This window comes from Asterias rubens, chromosome 5 (assembly GCF_902459465.1).
Source record: "Asterias rubens chromosome 5, eAstRub1.3, whole genome shotgun sequence".
Taxonomy (NCBI): domain Eukaryota; kingdom Metazoa; phylum Echinodermata; class Asteroidea; order Forcipulatida; family Asteriidae; genus Asterias; species Asterias rubens.
This window is the reverse complement of record NC_047066.1, coordinates 9,926,743-9,947,902: the sequence shown is the minus strand read 5'-3', so window position 1 is coordinate 9,947,902 and position 21,160 is coordinate 9,926,743. Positions and strand designations below refer to the sequence as shown.

General features: G+C 38.8%; 1 protein-coding gene across 1 annotated transcript; it reads right to left on the bottom strand.

Annotated features, from left to right (window-relative positions):
* Positions 1 to 661: 661 nt before the first annotated feature.
* Positions 662 to 20,943, bottom strand: LOC117290902 (vacuolar protein sorting-associated protein 18 homolog). Its single transcript, XM_033772473.1, has 25 exons — positions 20,823 to 20,943; positions 19,932 to 20,075; positions 19,040 to 19,113; positions 18,136 to 18,245; positions 17,439 to 17,578; positions 16,217 to 16,301; positions 15,522 to 15,601; positions 14,674 to 14,786; positions 14,222 to 14,310; positions 13,429 to 13,527; positions 12,498 to 12,669; positions 11,425 to 11,482; positions 10,902 to 11,005; positions 10,453 to 10,578; positions 9,669 to 9,804; positions 8,953 to 9,102; positions 8,374 to 8,467; positions 7,482 to 7,711; positions 6,591 to 6,731; positions 5,465 to 5,596; positions 4,845 to 5,054; positions 4,386 to 4,507; positions 3,693 to 3,810; positions 1,477 to 1,682; positions 662 to 867 (listed from the first exon to the last, which is right to left on the bottom strand). Exons 2-25 carry the CDS (start codon positions 20,019 to 20,021, stop codon positions 804 to 806), a joined length of 2,943 nt encoding a protein of 980 aa, XP_033628364.1. The 5' UTR covers positions 20,022 to 20,075; positions 20,823 to 20,943; the 3' UTR covers positions 662 to 803.
* Positions 20,944 to 21,160: the final 217 nt, after the last annotated feature.

Genomic DNA, 21,160 nt, shown 5'->3' with positions numbered 1-21,160 from the left:
TGGTCAATACATGAACTACATTCTGTTACACAAATGACACTTCCAGGGGTGTGCTCAAGTTGTGCGCCACCACCGTTGGTAAATGTCGGCAACCATAAGCGAACCTACTTCTGAGGTGTTGGTAGGTGATTTTAAAACAATTATGCATTGACACTTGACATGGTAATACAATAAAAGAATGGAAAAGAATGCTTTGAATTTCCACCACGTAAACAATATTTTTACTCTAATTGCCTTGATTTACCGCATGTTTAATTATGCAATTCTCTCGTATTTGAACAAATGGACCCAGTTTTGAGTTGTTTTATTTTGCCAGGAAGGGCCTGGTTTTGGCAGGGAGCATTACAAATTTGAGATTTCTTTGTCTTAACCCATTAACAAAAGAAAATGTTTGAATGACTCTATTTCCCCCTTGGTAAACAGAATCACTAAACAGAATGAAGAATATGCAGCTTTTATGAATCTGTTGGTGTACATTATAAGTTATCACACAAGCGCGAGTGGTATACGGAAACATATAGCACTTCTGTGTCCCATATCCAACGAGGCCTAAGGCTGAGTTGGATATGGGACGCGCGTGTGATAACGTATTTATCTTCAAGCAAACTTGCCGCGTGACATAGAACACACCAAGACGCAGGTAGTGATATTAGCCGTGCAATATAGGTTTAAATCACCACTCCATTCTGCCAATCTGATTGGAGGATTAGCGCATACTTGAAGATAAATATATAAATTACACTTTGAATAAAAATGCTGAAGCTTGTACCGGACATCTCTTTCTCTCTCTGTGTGGTGACTTTTTATTCCCAGCTCTTCATCGTCGCCTCATATTCATCTGGCTCAATGAAGGGTCTATCCACTGATCTGAATTATAAAAAACAATAAAAAACAGTTTATCACAAATTTGTTCCTTCAATTATTACGAAAAGTACATTGGCAGCTTTATAAGAGTTGGTTTGAGTCCTTGGCCCAATTTTATAGAGTTGCAGAAATAAGCAGGATACAAAGTAAAATGTGTACATGGGACATGGTACTTTGGCTGGTGACCTTATTCTGGTTAGTCAAATTGTGTTGTGCCTGTAGCTACATTTTGTGTAGCTGGAGTAGCATTGTAGCTCAAGTAGCATAGTTGGCTGTAGATTGAGCCACATCACCTGTAACCCTTTACAAGATGCTACATAAACGGGTCTCATAATTCAAAAACTTAGAAGATATGTTTGTAAGCGCTTTGAGAAGCCTATGAGAGGCGCTATATAACACCTGGTAACAATGACAATTGTTACTAAAATTTTTGTCATTTGATGAAACCCTACCGCATTTCTGAAGGGTAAACAAATTGAAAATCAGATTAAAATATTAAAATAAATATCATTTTGTCTGGCACAGAAGATCTTAGTGTTGTTGAAATCTTAAAAGTGTGAAACATTTCAAATGTCAAAAGTTAAAGGTCAATAGTTTCTCTTTGCTGAATACCTTATCATGATCTCCCCACAAAACACGCATTCAGCCGCCGTGATGTCATCCAGCTCATTCTTGATCTGATCCACCTCGTCGCGCTTTGTGATGCCGTCAGTTGAGGGCGCTGTTGCTGTCGTGCTGCGATGTGACTGTAGCTGGGACAGCCGCCTTTGGAGTGATGACATTAGATTGCGCTTGGCTATCGTCAGGTGTGGTAAAACCTGACAGATTAAGAAAATAAAATTGAAATTGAAATGGTTTATTGATAAAAATGCCATCGTAGCCAGAGAGGAACTTAGACAATTTTTACAGATATAATTTTTTTTTTATAAATTAGTTATATATAAAAAAGTACACAAAATACAACTGCATATAAAAGAAAAAGAATTTCAAATATAGATACGTAACATGGCGATGCAATGATAGAAACAAAATAAACCATGATTGAATACGACAGAATCAGTAAACCAAAAGCGGATAAAAAGTACAATCAACCAGAAACACCAAAAAGAGAGGTGGAAATGAGTTAAACCAGTAAAGGAACACGTTGCCTTGGATCGGTCGAGTTGGTCTTTGAAAAGCGTTTGTTATAAAATGCATAGTTAGAAAGATGTTTTAAATTAGAATACAATGATCCACAGAAATTTTTCCTCGAAAATGCGTGGTTTTACTTTTACTTTGCGAACTAACACGGTCGGCCGTTTATGGGAGTCAAATAAACGGCCGACCGTGGTAGTCGACGAGGTAAAAGGAAAACCATGCAATTTCCACTGATATTTATGTGTATCATTATGTTCTACTTTTAAAATATCTTTCTAATCATAAGCATTTTATAACAAGCAGTTACAAACGCTTTTCAAAGACCAACTCGACCGATCCAAGGCAACGTGTTCCAATTACATCAGGGCCCAATTTCATAGCGCTGCTTAGCGGCTGATTTTATGCTTACTGTGCAGTTTCTACTTGATAGTGCTGCTAACCGAAGCACACGAAAAGGCATGCAAACCTTCCGGTGCTTACCACACGGAATTAAAAAGTCATAATGCACATCCACGGTAAACACGCAACATGGCCGCCCAATTTTTCTGCTAACCTGTGTAATACGCTAAGGCTTAAGCAAATTTGTCTGCTACAGTAAGAACGCAAATTTGCTTAAGCAGCGCTATGACATTGGGCCCTGTACAAAAAACAGCAACTTGGAATGCCCAGATAAGTGCCTAAAAAACAGCAACTTGGAATGCCCAGATAAGTGCCTAAAAAATGCTAGGTCCATTATCAGTCTTCATCCTAGTCCCTTGTAAACAGCAACTTGGAATGCCCAGATAAGTGCCTAAAAAATGCTAGGTCCATTATCAGTCTTCATCCTAGTCCCTTGTAAACAGCAACTTGGAATGCCCAGATAAGTGCCTAAAAAATGCTAGGTCCATTATCAGTCTTCATCCTAGTCCCTTGTAAACAGCAACTTGGAATGCCCAGATAAGTGCCTAAAAAATGCTAGGTCCATTATCAGTCTTCATCCTAGTCCCTTGTAAACAGCAACTTGGAATGCCCAGATAAGTGCCTAAAAAATGCTAGGTCCATTATCAGTCTTCATCCTAGTCCCTTGTAAACAGCAACTTGGAATGCCCAGATAAGTGCCTAAAAAATGCTAGGTCCATTATCAGTCTTCATCCTAGTCCCTTGTAAACAGCAACTTGGAATGCCCAGATAAGTGCCTAAAAAATGCTAGGTCCATTATCAGTCTTCATCCTAGTCCCTTGTAAACAGCAACTTGGAATGCCCAGATAAGTGCCTAAAAAATGCTAGGTCCATTATCAGTCTTCATCCTAGTCCCTTGTAAACAGCAACTTGGAATGCCCAGATAAGTGCCTAAAAAATGCTAGGTCCATTATCAGTCTTCATCCTAGTCCCTTGTAAACAGCAACTTGGAATGCCCAGATAAGTGCCTAAAAAATGCTAGGTCCATTATCAGTCTTCATCCTAGTCCCTTGTAAACAGCAACTTGGAATGCCCAGATAAGTGCCTAAAAAATGCTAGGTCCATTATCAGTCTTCATCCTAGTCCCTTGTAAACAGCAACTTGGAATGCCCAGATAAGTGCCTAAAAAATGCTAGGTCCATTATCAGTCTTCATCCTAGTCCCTTGTAAACAGCAACTTGGAATGCCCAGATAAGTGCCTAAAAAATGCTAGGTCCATTATCAGTCTTCATCCTAGTCCCTTGTAAACGTACCTCATTTATTAAACAATCTGAGTGGAACATATGTTGGCATGGGAAGAGGTAGAAGGAACGTGTCAACAATGGGTAGTTGCACGAGGAACATTTCTGGTTGCCTCCAACAATTCCATACCTGGGCAAAGACAAAAACAAATGCGTACTTTAACACAACAAGTACAAAATGTAGTTGGATTTTACTCGGAGAATGTTTGGGACACTAGCTGGCAGCAGACTTACTAGATAAATTCATGGAACTCACTATTTTCATAGCACTGCTGAACGGCTGGTTTTGTGCTTACTGTGCGAGTTTCCATTGTGTAGCACTGCGAAGAGTAAGCACACGAAAAGGCATGCTAACCTGGGCCCAATTTTATGGCTCTGCTTACTGTAAGCACAGAATTGGCCCTCGTGAAAGCAAAGAACTCTGCACAAACCTCAAGCTAATTACAAGGGTTAGTGGGGAATTTTGGCTTGTGGGCATGCGTACTCCACGTAACTAGGCATTCTACCCTAACAGCTTACAAGGCTAGTGCAGAAATTCGGCGCTTGCCGTGCAAGCAGAGAATGGTGATCGTCAGCACAGAATTTGGTGGTTAGCAGAGCCATGAAACTGAGCCCTAATGTGAGAGGGTATAGTGGTCCTAAGCTTATGGCTAGCAGTTGTAAAGGCTTTGTCCGTGTAAGTGTGGAATTTGGCCATGTCCTTACTTGTTTCTCATCTCTTGGATGTCCCCCCGGATGGCCTTAGCGCTCTCTGTGGCATCTTTCATCTCATTCTTAAGGGACTCAATATGTTGGTTGTAGTCGGCCAAGGAGCTGCAGATTGCATCCTGGAAAAAAAAGTAAAATAAAATATCACAAATGAGTGAAAATGAAATGGAATAAAATGGAAAAAACTAGTGTTTCAAGTGAAAACTCTTACTTGGTATCATATAACTAGTATCTTACAAAACACAAAAAAGGTAGGAAAAAAACATCCCGAAACAAATTAAATGTGCACAGCCACACTTTTTGTTTAATATACACCAAATGAGTAACTCCTTGCAGAGCTTGTATTCGAGCAACTCAAGAACTTTGTGATCATCATTGACACAGAAAATGTTAATTGATATATCAATAACATTGAGATAACTGTTACATCCTGGTTTCAAACTGTTGTTCACATACCTTGAAGTGATCGATGGTGACAAAGTCCGGGAAGAACGGCAAGATGTCTTCGATCTTGAGTTGTGGGCATTCATGGAGTACCAGCATGGCCTTCTGGATGTCACTCTGCTCCTCTACGACGTGTCTAGCGATGCGTAACCAAAGCTTCTTCTTGAGTTCATCGTCTTCTTCTGGCTTCTCTGCACTCTGCTTGGCAAGGTCTACATCAACCTGAAGGTCGAACGGCAAAATTATTTATTAATGACTTAAAGATAGGATGATGTGTATACCCGCCAAAATGTTCTAAAATGAGTAATGGTGGACGGTTTTCGATGCCACAGCAATTTCGGAGCGCCCTCAATTTCTCGCTAAATTCATTACATGCTTCTTCCATGTCTTTAAAATCTCAATTAATTGAATTTAAAAACTGTTGTAAATAATCTAAACTAACTGGCAAGGCAACTATCGAAGAAAACGAAAAAAAGGACAACACTGTAACAAAAGACCAATCTCATTGAAGGCACTAGACACTATCATTATTCGTTACCAAAATATTTCACAGATTTGCTATTTAATTTATGCATATGTTTGGATACAGCAATTGCGAACACTGGTCTTTGAAAATTACCAAAGGGCATTACCTGTAATGCTAGATCAACTGCCTCTTCATATAGTCCCATCGTGGTGTAGATGTAGACACACGCCCTCTTGTGAGCATGTTCAGCGCAGAGTCTTAATGCGTACTTCAGATCATAATGCACATTGTCTTCAATCTGTTAAGGAATAATAGCAAAGGTTTAATCATTAAACGACCTTCACAATCTTTGACATAGTATGGCCATTTTTTTCCCCTACCATTATAATAATAAATAATAATATTGACTCTTTTATAACGAAACTCCAAAGAAAGAAAAAAAAAAAAAAAAAAAGTTAAGTTGTCAACAGCTGCCCTCTGGAACGGGATTAGGCCTACACCTTGGTGTGTATTTGATTGACTTAATCCAAGTCAGGTTAGGACGTCCTAAAAACTTATTCACACAGATTCTGAAGAGAGGTTGAATGGCAGAGTTTAAAAACACAAATTCAAGGTAAGTGGCCTCAGGGGACGGAAAGGAAATGGTATCAATTTGGTATCAATTTTCTTTACAGAGACTTGCTCTTAACAATGCCCCCCGTCCCCCAAAAATTTGTTTTATAAAATAATAATAAATAACTAACTAAAAGATTAAGTAAATAGATAAACTATTTAAACAAAAGTTAACAAACAAAAATCAGCTTCGTTTTTTAAAGTTTCACAGATCTTTTTTTGGGGGGTTCATTTCCAACCCCACCTTAAAGGCAGTGGACACTATTGGTAATAACTCAAAATAATTATTATCATAAAACCTTTCTTGATTGGGAGTAATGGGGAGAGGTTGATAGTATAAAACATTGTGAGAAACGGCTCCCTCTGAAGTGACATAGTTTTCGAGAAAGAAGTAATTTTCCACGAATTTGATTTCGAGACCTCAGATTTAGAATTTGAGGTCTTGAAATCAAGCATCTGAAAGCACACAACTTTGTGTTACCATGGTGCGACAAGGGTGTTTTTTCTTTCATTAATATCTCGCAACTTCGACGACTGATTGAGCTCAAATTTTCACAGGTTTTTTATTTTATGCATATGTTGAGATACACCAACTGTGAAGACTGGTCTTTGACAGTTACCAAAAGTGTACAGAGTCTTTAACAGGAAACATGGACAAAACAAAAAGCTTGTTAACTTACATCTCCTTGTCTCTCCAGATACCCCATAAGTTTATCTGGCTGGTACTTGGCGTACAATGCTAGCAGGTAGTTATGAATGGCCTGCTCTGTGTTATCCAAGAGTAGAACGCAGAATTCAAGAAAACGGATTGCCTCGTTCGCCTGACCAGAAGAAGAAAAAAACAATCAATTTCACTTTTTTTTCTTCTTCCTGAATTGTTATACAGTCCCCTCGTTTAAAAATAATGATAATAATTTTGGAGGCTAATCATCCTTACTCGCAGCTGAGAAGCTAAACTGCGAAGGACGCAGCTCAAGGTGTTTGTGCTGAAGGCATGCAAGGGCGCTTTTGGCAGCCAGCCACAACGACCCATAGATGACCACGGAGCACAGCCTGAGATCGAAAGTAATTGATTTTCCAGGAGGATCTAGCGAAAAAAGCCATGTGGTATAGGAAACAAGTATTGCACTACTCTACTCAGGTTTGGCCTTAGCTGCGAATCAAACCAGGACCATAGTGGCGAGATCAAGTTTTTTTGCAGAGAATTGCACTCATAAAGGAATGTAATAACTTGCAGTAAACAGAAGTTTCTTAATTTGGGTTTGAAATGTGTTGAGAGAGTGGGTGTCTCAGAACTAGCGGGGTAGCTTGTTCCATAAGACTGATGCAGTGTGAGCAAACGCATGGTCGCCATAGTGGGTGGTACGGGATTTAGGTACAACAAACAAACAAACAAACAAGTCTGGTTGAGACAGCAGGACAAAGAGGATAATGACAGTGTCTTATATGAACAAGATCTTTGATGTAGGCTGTGAAAGCGCCGCATCATTATCTGGCAGCTGAAATATAACTTCTTCAACCCCAAGTGTAGAAAATGAACCAAGTCTGGTACCAAAGGGTTCTGTCTTTACCTGGCTGGATTGAGCTGAATGGTCGTACTGCACCAGGGCCGGGATCAACTTCTTAGGGTCTAGCGTCTTGCCCTGTTCGATCCAAGCACTGACCAGCTCGTTGGGAATGTGCTGCATGAGCACCGGGGAGAATTTATAATACAGTTCGGTATCCTTGGGTTTGCGTAGCACCTCTAGGGCCGAGTGGTAGTCGTCATGTTGGATGTGGTGACTGATGACTCGCTCGTAATCTGAAAAATTGAATAATAAAAATAAAAATATTTGTGGATTCTTATAAAGCGAGCATATCCGTCACTCAGTGACGCTCAATGCACTTCAACATACAGTATCCTGCACGGTACGTGGTACTACGTTTGAATTATGAGACCTACTCCTCAAACAGAGCACCATGAATTGGTTTAAAAGGTGCTATGGGCATCGGGTCGCTTATTTTATTTATTTTATTTGTAGCTTATTTAATTGGAAGAATATCAAGGAATAAACCATTAAGGAAACCGACTGTGTAAGTGTTTAAAAAGTTCTGGCATCCCCGAACAAGGATAGCTCAGTTGGTAGAGAGACGGTACGTTAATCCAGAGGTCGTTGGTTCAAGTCCTGATCCGGTCAGTTTTTCTTTGTTCAAACTCGTATAAATTGAATGAAATATATTGTGACTTATTTTCTTTCGTAAGTGCAACAGGAATGTGACTTATAGTTGTACAACAGAATCAAATCTTGAATACTATTTCTAACTAATGCAGTTCAACACGCTGTTTCCTGAAACCACAAGTTTTATTTCCTTCATCTCGGTAATGAATGAATTGAGAATGTATTTGTTTTTCTAAGAAAGCACATCAAACTGTTACTAGCCCTTTTAATTGGGCCAGGATACTGGGGCTGATTGTTAACGCACCTTTCATGAGCATGGCAAAGAAAACCATGTCTTCAATGTCTCCGTGGCTGGCGATCAAATCATACACAGTGTCCACGTTACCACTCAGACAATCCTGAAAAAACACATCAATAATATGAACGTCCTTAGTACATGGACAAGTAAGATTTAAAACCTTCCATGGTGCGAGAACAATCATTTATGGTTTGCCTTGACACCCTGTGCGTAGGTCTCTTGAGAGTAGCAGTGGTTCAACAACTCAAAGCTTTGATTGTCTGCTCTGGTCATCTACATGGACCACATTGGTAAAGGAGGATGCCAAAGTAAACAGGCCGAGGTTTTGCATCACATATTTTTTCCAGGATACCCAATGTTCAACCACAAGTTACTTCTTACTCAACTGTCAAACTAGTACCCACAATCTATGTGACCCAAGGTGTACACGAAATAACATACTCAATCAAAATTTAGGCTCAATTAGTCATGTTTATTTTATATTTTCACTGATTAAGAACAAAAATCATTTCAAGAATTTTTTTAAAGAAAATTTTGTACATACAATTATTTTTATCAGCTTTACCAATCCAGTGTAATACTCACCCTGACCATGGATTGAGCGAGGAACTTCTGGAACTCGGTGTGGACAGTGTCGTGAGTGTTACGAGCTTCCTCCTTGGAGCGAAACTCACCGAGTTGGTTGAGGTATAACTCAATCAGCCACATGACTAGCATCGTCATCTGGGTCTTCTCCTAATCATGGAGAAACAAAATTAATTATTATTATGAGCACATGTATAAGAAATATAAGAAGATATAATACCATAATTTCCTACGTACAAAACACAGCTTATCTGACTTTCAAAAGGTCAAACAAACAAAACATAAAAACACTTTGGCTTATCTAACAGTGCAAACAAGTCCATGAAGCTACATGCAAGTTTTTATAGTTTGACATGGAATCTTTAGGAATCGAAAGTGTGTGACAGGCTTTAACCTCCTTCCTTGCATACCGTTTGTACGCTTGTGAAAATGTTGATAATTGTGAATGGCCCCTTACATATCAGTCAAATAAAATAAACATATTTTTTAAGGTAGAAAAGTGGCTTTTCTGTGACATCATAGAGCCTTTAATTTTTTATTAATTTTTTTTTTTTTTTTTTTTTCATAGAGCCTGGACTTCCTGCAGGCACGATTTGTACACAGCCCAATGTGAGAAACCAAGAAGAAAGGGGGCACATCTCAAAACTTGTTCAGCTCAAAATTAAGCATATCTCTAGAGCAAGCAGACACACTGACAGACAGACAGACCAACTAACCTCATGCTTTAGAGCACTCAGCTTTTTACTCAGGAACATTCTTAATGCGGTCGTCTGTTGTGCCTCGATGAACTTCAATGCGACCTCTTCGAATGACCTCTCCGTCATGGCAAAATAGAGGGCGCTCTTGTCATACCTGGTGACGAAGAATGAGAATAGGAATATCAACCTCAAAATAATCAAAAACGGTGTTTAAAATTGGGAAGGTAGTGCATTCTTCTCATACAGATGATGATAACCCTGCCTACATTGTTACAGACTTTGAAGGAGGTAAACCTGTTCAGCCCCAGGAGTAGGCGGCAATGTGCCCCTGGCGACAGTTTATTTGGGCGACAATTTATTTGGTCAAGAGCCCAAATCAGAGAGTAGTCCTCAATTCGAAGTGGCTTTCTGGCCTTAAAGCCAGTATACACTTTCGGTAAATGGTATTATTATTATTGTCCAAGGCACACACTTCGTGTATCACAACTTATATATAAAATATCAAACCTATGAAAATTTAGGCTCAATCGGTCAGCGGAGTCGGGAGAAAATAACGGGAAAACCCACCCTTGTTTCTGCACGTTTCGCCATGTCATGACATGTGTTTAAAATAAATCTGTAATTCTCGATATCAAGAATTGATATTGTTTCAATGTTTTCTCAAAAAGTAAAGCATTTCATGGAATAGTATTTCAAGGGAAGTCTTTCACCATTACCTTCTGTAAACCCTGTAAGTTATTTGTAAATCTGTGAACTTTTAATTTGTGTTGTGTTCAGAAAGTGTCGAATGGCTTAAACTTACTTTTCCTTTTCAAAGAAATGTTCAGCCTGTCTGGTGAGCACTTTGTCCAAGTTGGCCGGATTGTCCCGACAATGTTCTTTGGCTCGGTCAAAGTCTCCTTGGTCAAGATACATTCGCCAGACGTCCCTGCAAAATAAAACAACGGTCATTTATTGGAGTGCAGTGCAGTAAAGCAACTTGAAGCTGAACAAAGAAAAATTAACTAGAGCAATATTTGAGGCTGTGACCTCTGGGCTTACGTGGCTGTGCTCTACATACTGAGCTAGCGAGCCCTATTTTGGCAGTCACCCGATACAACCATAAACTGCCGCATAGTCAGGTATCACTACCAGCTTATGACACAATCAGCATGCAAGTCGGACGATAGATGTGAATGGATTTAAGAGTGTGTGCACCTGGACATCCACAAAAACTAAATTTGGTGTTGACATGAGCAGAATCTGCCTTACCTCGATTCTTTGACCACTTTGTACTTGAAGACACTCTGATCTGTAAAGGTCCAGATGGTACCTCTGGTCCTGTCTCTGCAGATGCCTAAGATTTTACCGTATCTCTGTCAGAACAAGAATCAAGTTTGATGAGTTATTCTGCGCACAATGTTAGTCAGAGGGGTGTCTTGGTGTTAGAAGGAAGGTTGTCTGGGTGTTACTAGCCAGAGGGGTAATGTGTATTAGCTAAATGGGTGTCTATGTGTTTAGCCAGGGGGTACAGTACCCGTGGGTTAGCTAGAGGGGTATCTGGGTGTTAGCAAGAAGGCTGTACGGGGTGTCTGGGTGCCAGCCAGAAGGGTGTTTGGGTGTTAGCCAGATGGGTGTATAGGTGTTACTCATCAGAGGGGCATCTTGGTGTTTAGTCAGATGGGTGTCTGTGTGTGCACCATATGGGAGTCTATACCTGTTATTTGTTTGTCTATTTTGTGTTTGTATTGGTAAGATACAAGTGTTGTAAGTTTGCAATTGATGAACTACTCACTGCATGATACACGTCTTCATCAATAAGTTGCTCATTCAAAACACACATCACTTTCATCCTGAGAAGGAAAGTACACAATGATCAATTATTATCTTAACACCTCCAATGTACAACAAACGATATATTATTACCATGGACCATAGCAAGAGATCCAAAGTGTTTGATTTTTCCAAGAGTGAAGGAAACCCGAAGGCCAGAACAAAAACCTTTTTGGTACTGTAGGGAAACAGAGCACGTCTCTTTATCAAATATGAACCCGAACCAGGGCCATAGTGGTGAGAGGAGAGCACTTAACGCACTCATTCCATATCATCCACTGTGGTTTTGAATGAGATAAACTAAGACAGCTTGCAATAACGCTATCATGCATGTGACGAATGCATCTACGTGGTACACAGTCAACCCTCCTACTGTCTAACCAGTCCATATTATCTACTGTGGCTTTGATTGATTGACAAACTATGCCAACCTGCAATTATGAGTCAACCCTCCTACTGTCTGACCAGTCCATATTATCTACTGTGGCTTTGATTGATTGACAAACTATGCCAACCTGCAATTATGAGTCAACCCTCCTACTGTCTGACCAGTCCATATTATCTACTGTGGCTTTGATTGATTGACAAACTATGCCAACCTGCAATTATGAGTCAACCCTCCTACTGTCTGACCAGTCCATATTATCTACTGTGGCTTTGATTGATTGACAAACTATGCCAACCTGCAATTATGAGTCAACCCTCCTACTGTCTGACCAGTCCATATTATCTACTGTGGCTTTGATTGATTGACAAACTATGCCAACCTGCAATTATGAGTCAACCCTCCTACTGTCTGACCATATTATCAACTGTGGTTTCAAATGAGATAAACTATGCCAGCCTACAATTATAGTATCAACTGATGAGTGCATCTACACAATACACAGTCAACCAGTTGAATGTTTCAAATGCTTGGTCAACCCACTGGAAAATGTTACCAATAAAATGAGCAGATAAAAATAAATCCAACTCTGACAAATAAAAATAAATCCCTCTTTAAAGAGTCACCCTGATGAACGACCTTTAACCTACCTGTCAGGGAATAGAAGCAACACATGGAATTCGGTCATCGTCATGGCAATTGGTTCAACATCGCTGCTACCTTCCTTGTCACTTTCAGGGTAGGGTAAGAGACGACTGTCCTTGGTCACGTTGTCTGTTGATTGGTTGTTGAAGTCAAACACTCCAAAGTAGATGCCCGGTCCTGGTTGGTTGACAAATAATTAAAAACAAAATATTTAAAGACACTGGACAACTTGGTAATTGTCAAAGGCCAGTACTCTCACTTGGTGTATCTCAACATTATTCATAACATAACAAAACTGTGAAACTTTTGACTCAATTTGTCCTTCAAGTTGCAAGAGAATAATGATAGAAAAAACACCCTTGTTGCACAAACTTGTGTGCTGTCAGATGCCTATAAAAGGAGAAATTACCTGTTTCTCAAAAACTACGACACTTCACAGGGAGATTTTTCGGCAATATAAAAATGTGACCACCTTTTAAAATAAAATGTTCACATGTGAGTTGTATTTTATACATCTACAGTTTCAAATTTGAGTAAGGATTGTGTCTTTGAGGATATAAGTCCAAAATTAACACACAGTCAGGTACTTTATGAGACAGCTCAGGGCCCAATTTCATGGCTCTGCTTACTGTAAGCACAGAATCGGCGCTTACGGAAGCAGGGAATTCTGTGCTTACGGCAAGCCTATTTCACGGGTTAGCGGCGAGTTTTGGCTTCTGCGCGTGCGTACTCAACGTTACTAGGCATTCTACGCTTACAAGGCTAGCGTAGAAATTCGGCGCTTGCACGTAAGCCGGGAATCGCGATCGTAAGCACAGAATTCGGCGGTAAGCAGAGCCATGAAATTGGGCCCAGCTGTTTACATCTCACAACTGGGCCCAGCTGTTGATCACACAACTTTTTATTATATCAGAACCGAAAATTAAATCATCTTACCCGTCATCCAAGCAAAGTGTGATGGCACTGTTTTGGATTTGGGATAGAAGAACTGAAGTTTGCTGTAACCAAAGTTACCGGGCAACTCGAGGAAGCTTGCTGGAATGAAAATAACAAAAAAAAACAGTCAAATTGTTAGTGAAGATAAAAAACAAAGTATGAACTTCCCAAAGTATGAACTTCCCGGTTTCATTTTTGAAAGGAATTTTTATGACAGAAACTGATAATGCTGAGCTGACAAGATGTCTTTTGAAACAAATAATGTGACAGGCAATTCCCTAAAAAAGGGTAAACCAATTTGATAACATTTGTACAGATTGGTTGGACGATATGTTTATAATAATAATTTTGGAGGCTTATCATCCTTACTCGCAGCAAAGAGCTGAACAGCGAAAGACGTGGCTACAAAGTGTTCGAGAAGCAGGCATGCAAGGGTGCATTTAGCTGCCAGCCACATCAACCCATTATGACCACGGAACACAGCCAGAGATCAAAAGTGTTTGATTTTTCCAGAGGGAGGAAAACCGGATGGTGTGGAAAACCTTTGTGGCACAGCAGAGAACCAACGCACAACTCAACTCACATATGGCCCTGGCCGGGTATCGAACCAGGTTTACCTTGGTGAGAGGCAAAGGCTTTACGCACAATCCAACCATACCAACCATTAAAAACTTACAAGATGGAAACAAACTTACTCTTCTAAAAACCAACTTCTCTTCTTGAGCTTCAAGTACAATACAATGACCCAAACGTTGGTTTATGAACTGAAATATTTGCTATCAAGACGACTTACCAGGGCTTGCTTCATATTTATGAAAGACATTTTGAAATACTGGTGTCTCTGAAGAACTTGGTATCACTCCTATAAATTGATATAGACGTCTGCAAAACAAAACACACAGTCGAATATGTTAGTTAAGTATTTACTTCTCGATTTTGAGAACTTGAATCTCATTTCATTTCATTAAAAAAAATTCTGATTGTGCATAAAAAAAAAGCACACAGTGGAATATATGGATTAAATCTTCATATTTAAATTTGGAGAACTTAAAATCGCATTTCATTTAACTTCATTTTATTTCATTTATTTTTGTTTCGAAGCCAAGGAGTCTCAGAAAAGTGAACTTTTGTAACTAGCCAAGAACCCAAATGAAGAGAAGACAATGAAGGATGTTTCAGTTTAAAAACAATATTTTACCACAATAAAAATGGGATGGAAATATTTCCCAAATTAGCTCAACCTACCCTGGTGTTGTTGCCATGACAAAGAATCTACGCTCGTTTTGAGGTGAAGGTTGAACATGTTCAACCTCTAGCCCGGTGACTGGCACTGGGCCCTCTTTGCCCAAATTAAAGACCTGAGGGTGTAAATTTGAAGGAAATATTCAAAGTAAACTGAATAATAATAACAATACCTAGTTCTTAAATATTCATTTTGGATTTACAGTTAAAAACAGAGAAATCTCATCCCTGATACGTGTCACTGAATACTTCAAATGGCTCTGTAGGATCATAACAGCTTTTCAACACCCCTTATCAAAATATTTCCTTTGAACTTTCATATTCTGTTTTTGTTTATATTGTTCCACAGATGTTTTGGCGTGGGTGGGTGGACAACAATAAAAACTAATTAATCAAGATTTGATAACAGAGGCATCCACTGGTTAAAGGAACACGTTGCCTTGGATCGGTCGAGTTGGTCTTTGAAAAGCGTTTGTAACCGTTTGTTGTAAAATGCATTATGGTTAGAAAGATGTTTCAAAGTAGAATAAAATGATCCACATAAATTTGCCTCGAAATTGCGTGGTTTTCCTTTTTACTGTGCGAACTAACATGGTCGGTCATTTATGGGAGTAAAAAATTTGACTCCCATAAATGGCCGACCGTGTTAGTCGACGGGGTAAAAGGAAAACCACGCAATTTTGAGTGATACTTATGTGGATCATTGTATTCTACTTTTAAAATATCTTTCCAATCATATGCATTTTATAACAAAGGGTTACAAACGCTTTTCAAAGACCAACTCGGCTGATCCAAGGCAACGTTTTCCTTTAACGATAATAGAAAAAAAAAAAATCAGTTTTGCTACTGACCTGTTTCCAATACTGTTCAAGGCTCTGTTGGAAGAATCTGCTGTCGTCTCCAGACTGGATCTCCGTCTCAAATATCAAACCTGCAAGTGAAAACAACACAGTGATCACTAATAATCATTTGACAGGCACCAGACTGTTTTTCTGATTCAAGCCTCCACCAGGGCCCACTTTCATTGAGTTGCTTTGTTGAAAGCACAACAAGTAGCTAAGCACAATCTAATTGTGCTTACCAGAATATAGTTACTTCTAGCCAAAATGCCATTCGCATGGTGCTTAAGCTGCCCCATGAAATTGGGCCCCCTGTTTGAAAATGGCCCTGATTAAAAGATGACTTCAAAACAGCTACAGTGAAACTCTATGTTTCAAATATCCAACAAAATCAAAACAATTACAACAAATCAATTTCAGTATTGATACACGTTTTTCTTATTGATTTTGTTCCCCTCTTTTGAAAAAGCTTATCATATATTTCTAGAGTGGGCAATCATCGCACTAATTCAAACATTGGGACCGGTTAAAGTGCGTGTGTTTGTTTCCTTCAGGTGTACATGGGACCAAAACTGTTCCAAAATGTTTGGAAATTTGCAAGACTTGCACCGTTTAATGACTTTCTTTAGTGCAACTAATCATTGCAAAAATTGTTTATGAAACCAAACTAAAATCACAACAATTTATTTGTCCCTGAAAATCCTTACCTCGACTGGTTCCCACCAGTATCTCTGCAGTGGTGCTTTCACTGGTATTCAACTTGTTCCATCCAATAGAATCAATGAGGTGGCCCTGGAACATGAATACATTGAATTAATAGATGTTCATTCTTGCAACGGGGACAAAGAATATAATTTGGTTTTGACCATACACTGATGTGTGTTATGCACTGTACACTCAGTAATTTCCAGATTTCTGTGAAACAAATCACACAGGAAAATCACTTGAGTGGGTGGGATTCGAACCCACTACCTTTGCAATTCTAGAGCAGTGTCTGACCAACTAGACCACCGAGATTGCCCGGTAGCTAGAGGCAGCAGTGGGTACCGCAGTGATTTAATAGATGTTGAATTTGCACCAGGGATAAAGAATATAAGTTGTTTTTCACCCTTACACCGATGTGTATGAATAATAATAATAAAACAGTATTTATATAGCGCAATATGAATTGGCATTCCTCAAAGCGCTTAACAGCAAAATGAAAAGCATTACAAGAAAACAAAACCTATAGGCCTAAATTCCCCAATTAAATCCCAAAACAAATAATTATAAAATTAGGCCAGACCAGCTGTTACCTACACGTATATTAAATGAAACCTTTAAAAATACTACAAAATACTACTATCAAGCACTGTAATAGTGAAGGATTTTTTTCCACATAACTCGGGCAAGTAAAATATACATTGGCCAAAGGGTAAAAACCAAGTTATAACAAATTGAAAAAGATATAAGGCTATGCATGGTGGAAAAATACTAAGTAAGTCGGGTTTGCGGTGACACCATGTGAAAAAATCTCTGCTGTGAGATGTGGTGGCTCCGAGACGACGGACAAATAAGAGCAATCCAGCTCTTCTCAGAGCCACCTCTACCTACAAAAGAGATTTTCACATGGTGTCACCGCAAACCTTACTTACTTAACATTTTGAATGTTGTTATTTCTGATTTGTTTGAAAATTTACTGGGAAAAAAACTGCAGTGAAATTAACTTTTCTCATTTTGACTGGCACCCCCAAACAAAGATATTGACAAAATGGGGAGAGCGCTTAGATAGGGCTAGATAGCTCAGTTGGTAGAGCGCCGTCACGTTAATCCGGAGGTCTTGGTTCGAGTCCCACTCTAGTAAACTTTTCTTTGTTCAACCCTAAATCATACCCAATCATACCCAAGTGGTTTACAATTGATGATTTCTCATTTTGAGGCGGAACTTACCTTGAGTTTCTGAAGCTGTTTGGCTTTGCGCCCCGTCCTGGATAAGTACAAGACGTCTTGTTGCTCAGTGCTGATGATAAGATGATGACCCGTCGGATCCAAGAACAGTTTATGGATGCGATCATCACCAAGCTTAACCTCTGTAAGGAGAGTTAAAGACAACATACACAATTGGTAATTATCAGTGCCAGCATTAATTTGGTTTGCATTTTGAACCTAAAATGCACCGCGTTTTAAGGTGTTCCGAAATTCTGTATAATTTTGTTTACGCCCTTTCTCACCAAACAAAAGGTATTTTGCTGAGTTGTGTTGCCTTGGTACATCCCCTTCCTGATAAAATGTATATTATGGGTCGTAAATTCATGAATTCTGACACTTTTTGGAGTAAATAAAATAGATAGTACATTATACGATGAAAGTTCTCTATTTAGAAATTATTTTTGGTATATTGTCGTAATTTTGTTATATTTTGTTACTATTTTAATATTTTTTACAAATCGTGTAATTAAGCCTACCGGCTGTACGAATGCTTTTTACTTCAATAAACCATTCCAATTCATACTTAATTATTATATTCTCTGCCTTTTTAAAGGAGCTTCGTTTATTGGTTACTTCTTAAACAAATTATTGTTTTGGCTTTGTTCTGTTTTCATGAAGTATGGAAATGAATGTGAGTGTGAATTGAAAAATATCTTACCGTCAGGTTGATCGGGATGCTCCAAGTCAATTCGTAGGACAACGTTATCCGACATGGCCATCATCAACATGTTGTTGTTTACAATCAGATGAGTTATGGGTCGGGGCGGCCTGAAATATTAGTAAAATAAATCAACTCCATAATTTGAGGGGAAGGTTATAAAGGCCCAATGCTTCACTGAGACAACAAAAGTGATTGCAGGCCTGTATGCTTCATTATTGAAAGGGCAAGGGCACCAAGGCATTTTCTCCTTCATGAAGGCCACCCGTTGAGGAAATTGTAAACTTCTACTGAAGCATTTCAAGGGCACCAAGGCAGTGACCAGGAGGCATGGAGGCAATCGCCTTTGTTGCCTTCGTGAAGTATCAGGCCTGGTGCATGTACGTAAGTGGCAAAACCAAAGGTATACTTTGCCTTAAAAAAAAGTGTTGTTGAAGTGGTAACTTTGAGTCTGATGAATATATTTCTGAGGAGGGTCGGAGTTTATGTTTTTTTATAGGGGCCTACTGTTTACTTTTAAAGTAAATTTTGTGTTTATTTTTCTTTGTCTCTGATCTACAATTCCTTTACAATACCGAACTTGTGTTTTAACTATTTTGATGTTAGATATTTTCGCCATTTCAATCATGTCATGTTTTGTCTGTTTAAATAATTTTACTGTGCTGTTTTATGTAATTTTATGTTTTTTATCCATCCTGTCATTGGTGCTTGCGCTGTTGGATGTGGCTGAAATAAAATACAACACATCTCTTGAAGTTTTAGGAATTTGAAACAAAGTTTTCTCTTCCACAAAAACCCCCAAAACAAAACAAAGTTCAATCCCTCTTCAACACTTATCCATAAACAATTCTTGAATCTCAAATTCATTCTTAACAATGATGAATAAGTTACAAAACAATCTTACGTGAAATTTATCTTCATCTTGCTAAAGATGCGAACCTCCTCTTCCATTTTAGCTGTAACATATCCAGAGGCGATCTGCAATTAGAAAAATAATTATTGGTTATTGATTACAAATTAATGATTTGTTAGCGGAAAGAATCTAGAGGTCTAACACATTGCTTATCATCATTGTTTCTGCTCAGAACAACTGATAACATGATTGAATGTTTTACCAACAATAACATTCGGCAGTCTATGCCAACCAGGGTGGTTTGTTTAAAGACACTGGACGCTATTGGTAATTGTCAAAGACCAGTCTTCTCACTTTGTGTATCTCAACATATGTATAAAGTAACAAACCAGTGAAAATTTGAGCTCAATTGGTCGTCGAAGTTGCAAGATAATAATGAAAGAAAAAACACACTTGTCACATGAAGTTGTGTGCTTTCAAATGGTTGATTTCGACACAAAATCTAATTCCGAGGTCTCGAAATCAAAATTGTGGAAAATAACTTCTTTCTCGAAAACTACGTCACTTCAGAGGGAGCGGTTTCTCACAATGTTTTATCCTATCAACCTCTCCCCGTTTACTTGTTACCAAATAAGGTTTAATGCTTATAATTATTTTCAGTAATAACCAATAGTGTCCACTGCCTTTAATAACAATGGAACGGTCTGAGGACCAACTTGGTACAAATAGTTTTATTATGTGCGAGACTAGCTTTTCTACCACAAAGACAACCCCCAAACAAAACAAAGTTGAATCCCTCTTCAGCACTACTCCATTCACATTTCAAGAGTCTCAAATTAAATCATATTTATAGCAGTCTATTTATGAAAGTCTTGCTGTGGCATCACTTTGATAAATTATTGGGTTTTTTTTCCAGGAGGGAAAACATATCCCAATTACTCACAGGGGCAGCGACTGTTTCTCTAGGTACCATAGTGATGCTTGATGCAGCCCTAGCTGTAGCCTGCTCATACTGATCGAATAGAGACGCCATCCTCAACTAACATTAACAATAAAGCAGGAATTGCTGCCTTCTTCAGCAACGTGTCTGTAAACAAGTTGAGTTATATATAATTAGACATTTTAGAATGTGAACACTCATTTTTAAAAACCCTGCAGGTTGGCATCTTACCTATAGGTAACCCCACAAAATCACTCATGAATTTTTTTAATCAATTTGTTAATAAAATATTTTGATTTGTTTGTTTAGCATATCCTCACATCAACGGACAATGCAAACAAAACAAACAATTTAAATTGTGTGTTCAGCCATAACAGCAGTGCAAATAGTTCACCCATGTCTTTTTTTACAAAACACTCCAGGGGTTTGAAAACAAAAGCATTGAGGTCATTATGCCTACTCTAAAATAAAAACACAGCTAGCCTCCCGCGAAACCAACCTTAGGTTAGGCCTATTTTAAGTTATGTGAGTCATACTCATCATAATGACTAAATGAATTGATAATTGAAGAGGGGGGGGGGGAGTTTCTAACGGGCAGTTATTTTGGGCAATTGACTGTTGTTTTCAGCATGTTCTGTACATTGTGCCTACTGAAAACTGTTTAGTCTTTGTCTGCAATGATATTAGCCCCACATGTGTTGCCAACTCTCTGACTCTGCTCTGGCAAGGATTCGTCAACGTAAAATGTACAGCCGTGCAGGTAAAAGGCAAAAAAAAACAACCCCAAAACAAGGCTGGCTGGGCAAAGTAATGTCCGGAAACTGGACTTACATGTTTCCCCTTATAACTGGCTAATTAGTCACCAAACTACTCAATATGATTTAATAGTATTACCTTTAGTGTTGATTTTGTTAAGATCTTATCGCTGTGCTGTGTCTCTTTATGCTGAAATTCATGGTGTATTACACGACACTTCTACAGCGTTTTGGGGTGGAGAATCCTTCTACAGCTGACTGCTGATGATTGTAGCGAGAGTGGGACCAACAGAGGGCGCTGTTAACACTGGCCCATCGGGATTATTTTATTTCTTTTCTCTGGCCATGCCAACGTGTCAATATTATTTCAAACTTGTTGGGGCTGTCTATAATTATTTCATTAGTTTTCAGTTCTTTTTAGGATTAAATCTTTTAGTGTTTGGCAGTGTGGGGTGTAGGCCTTTAAAAAAATTGACA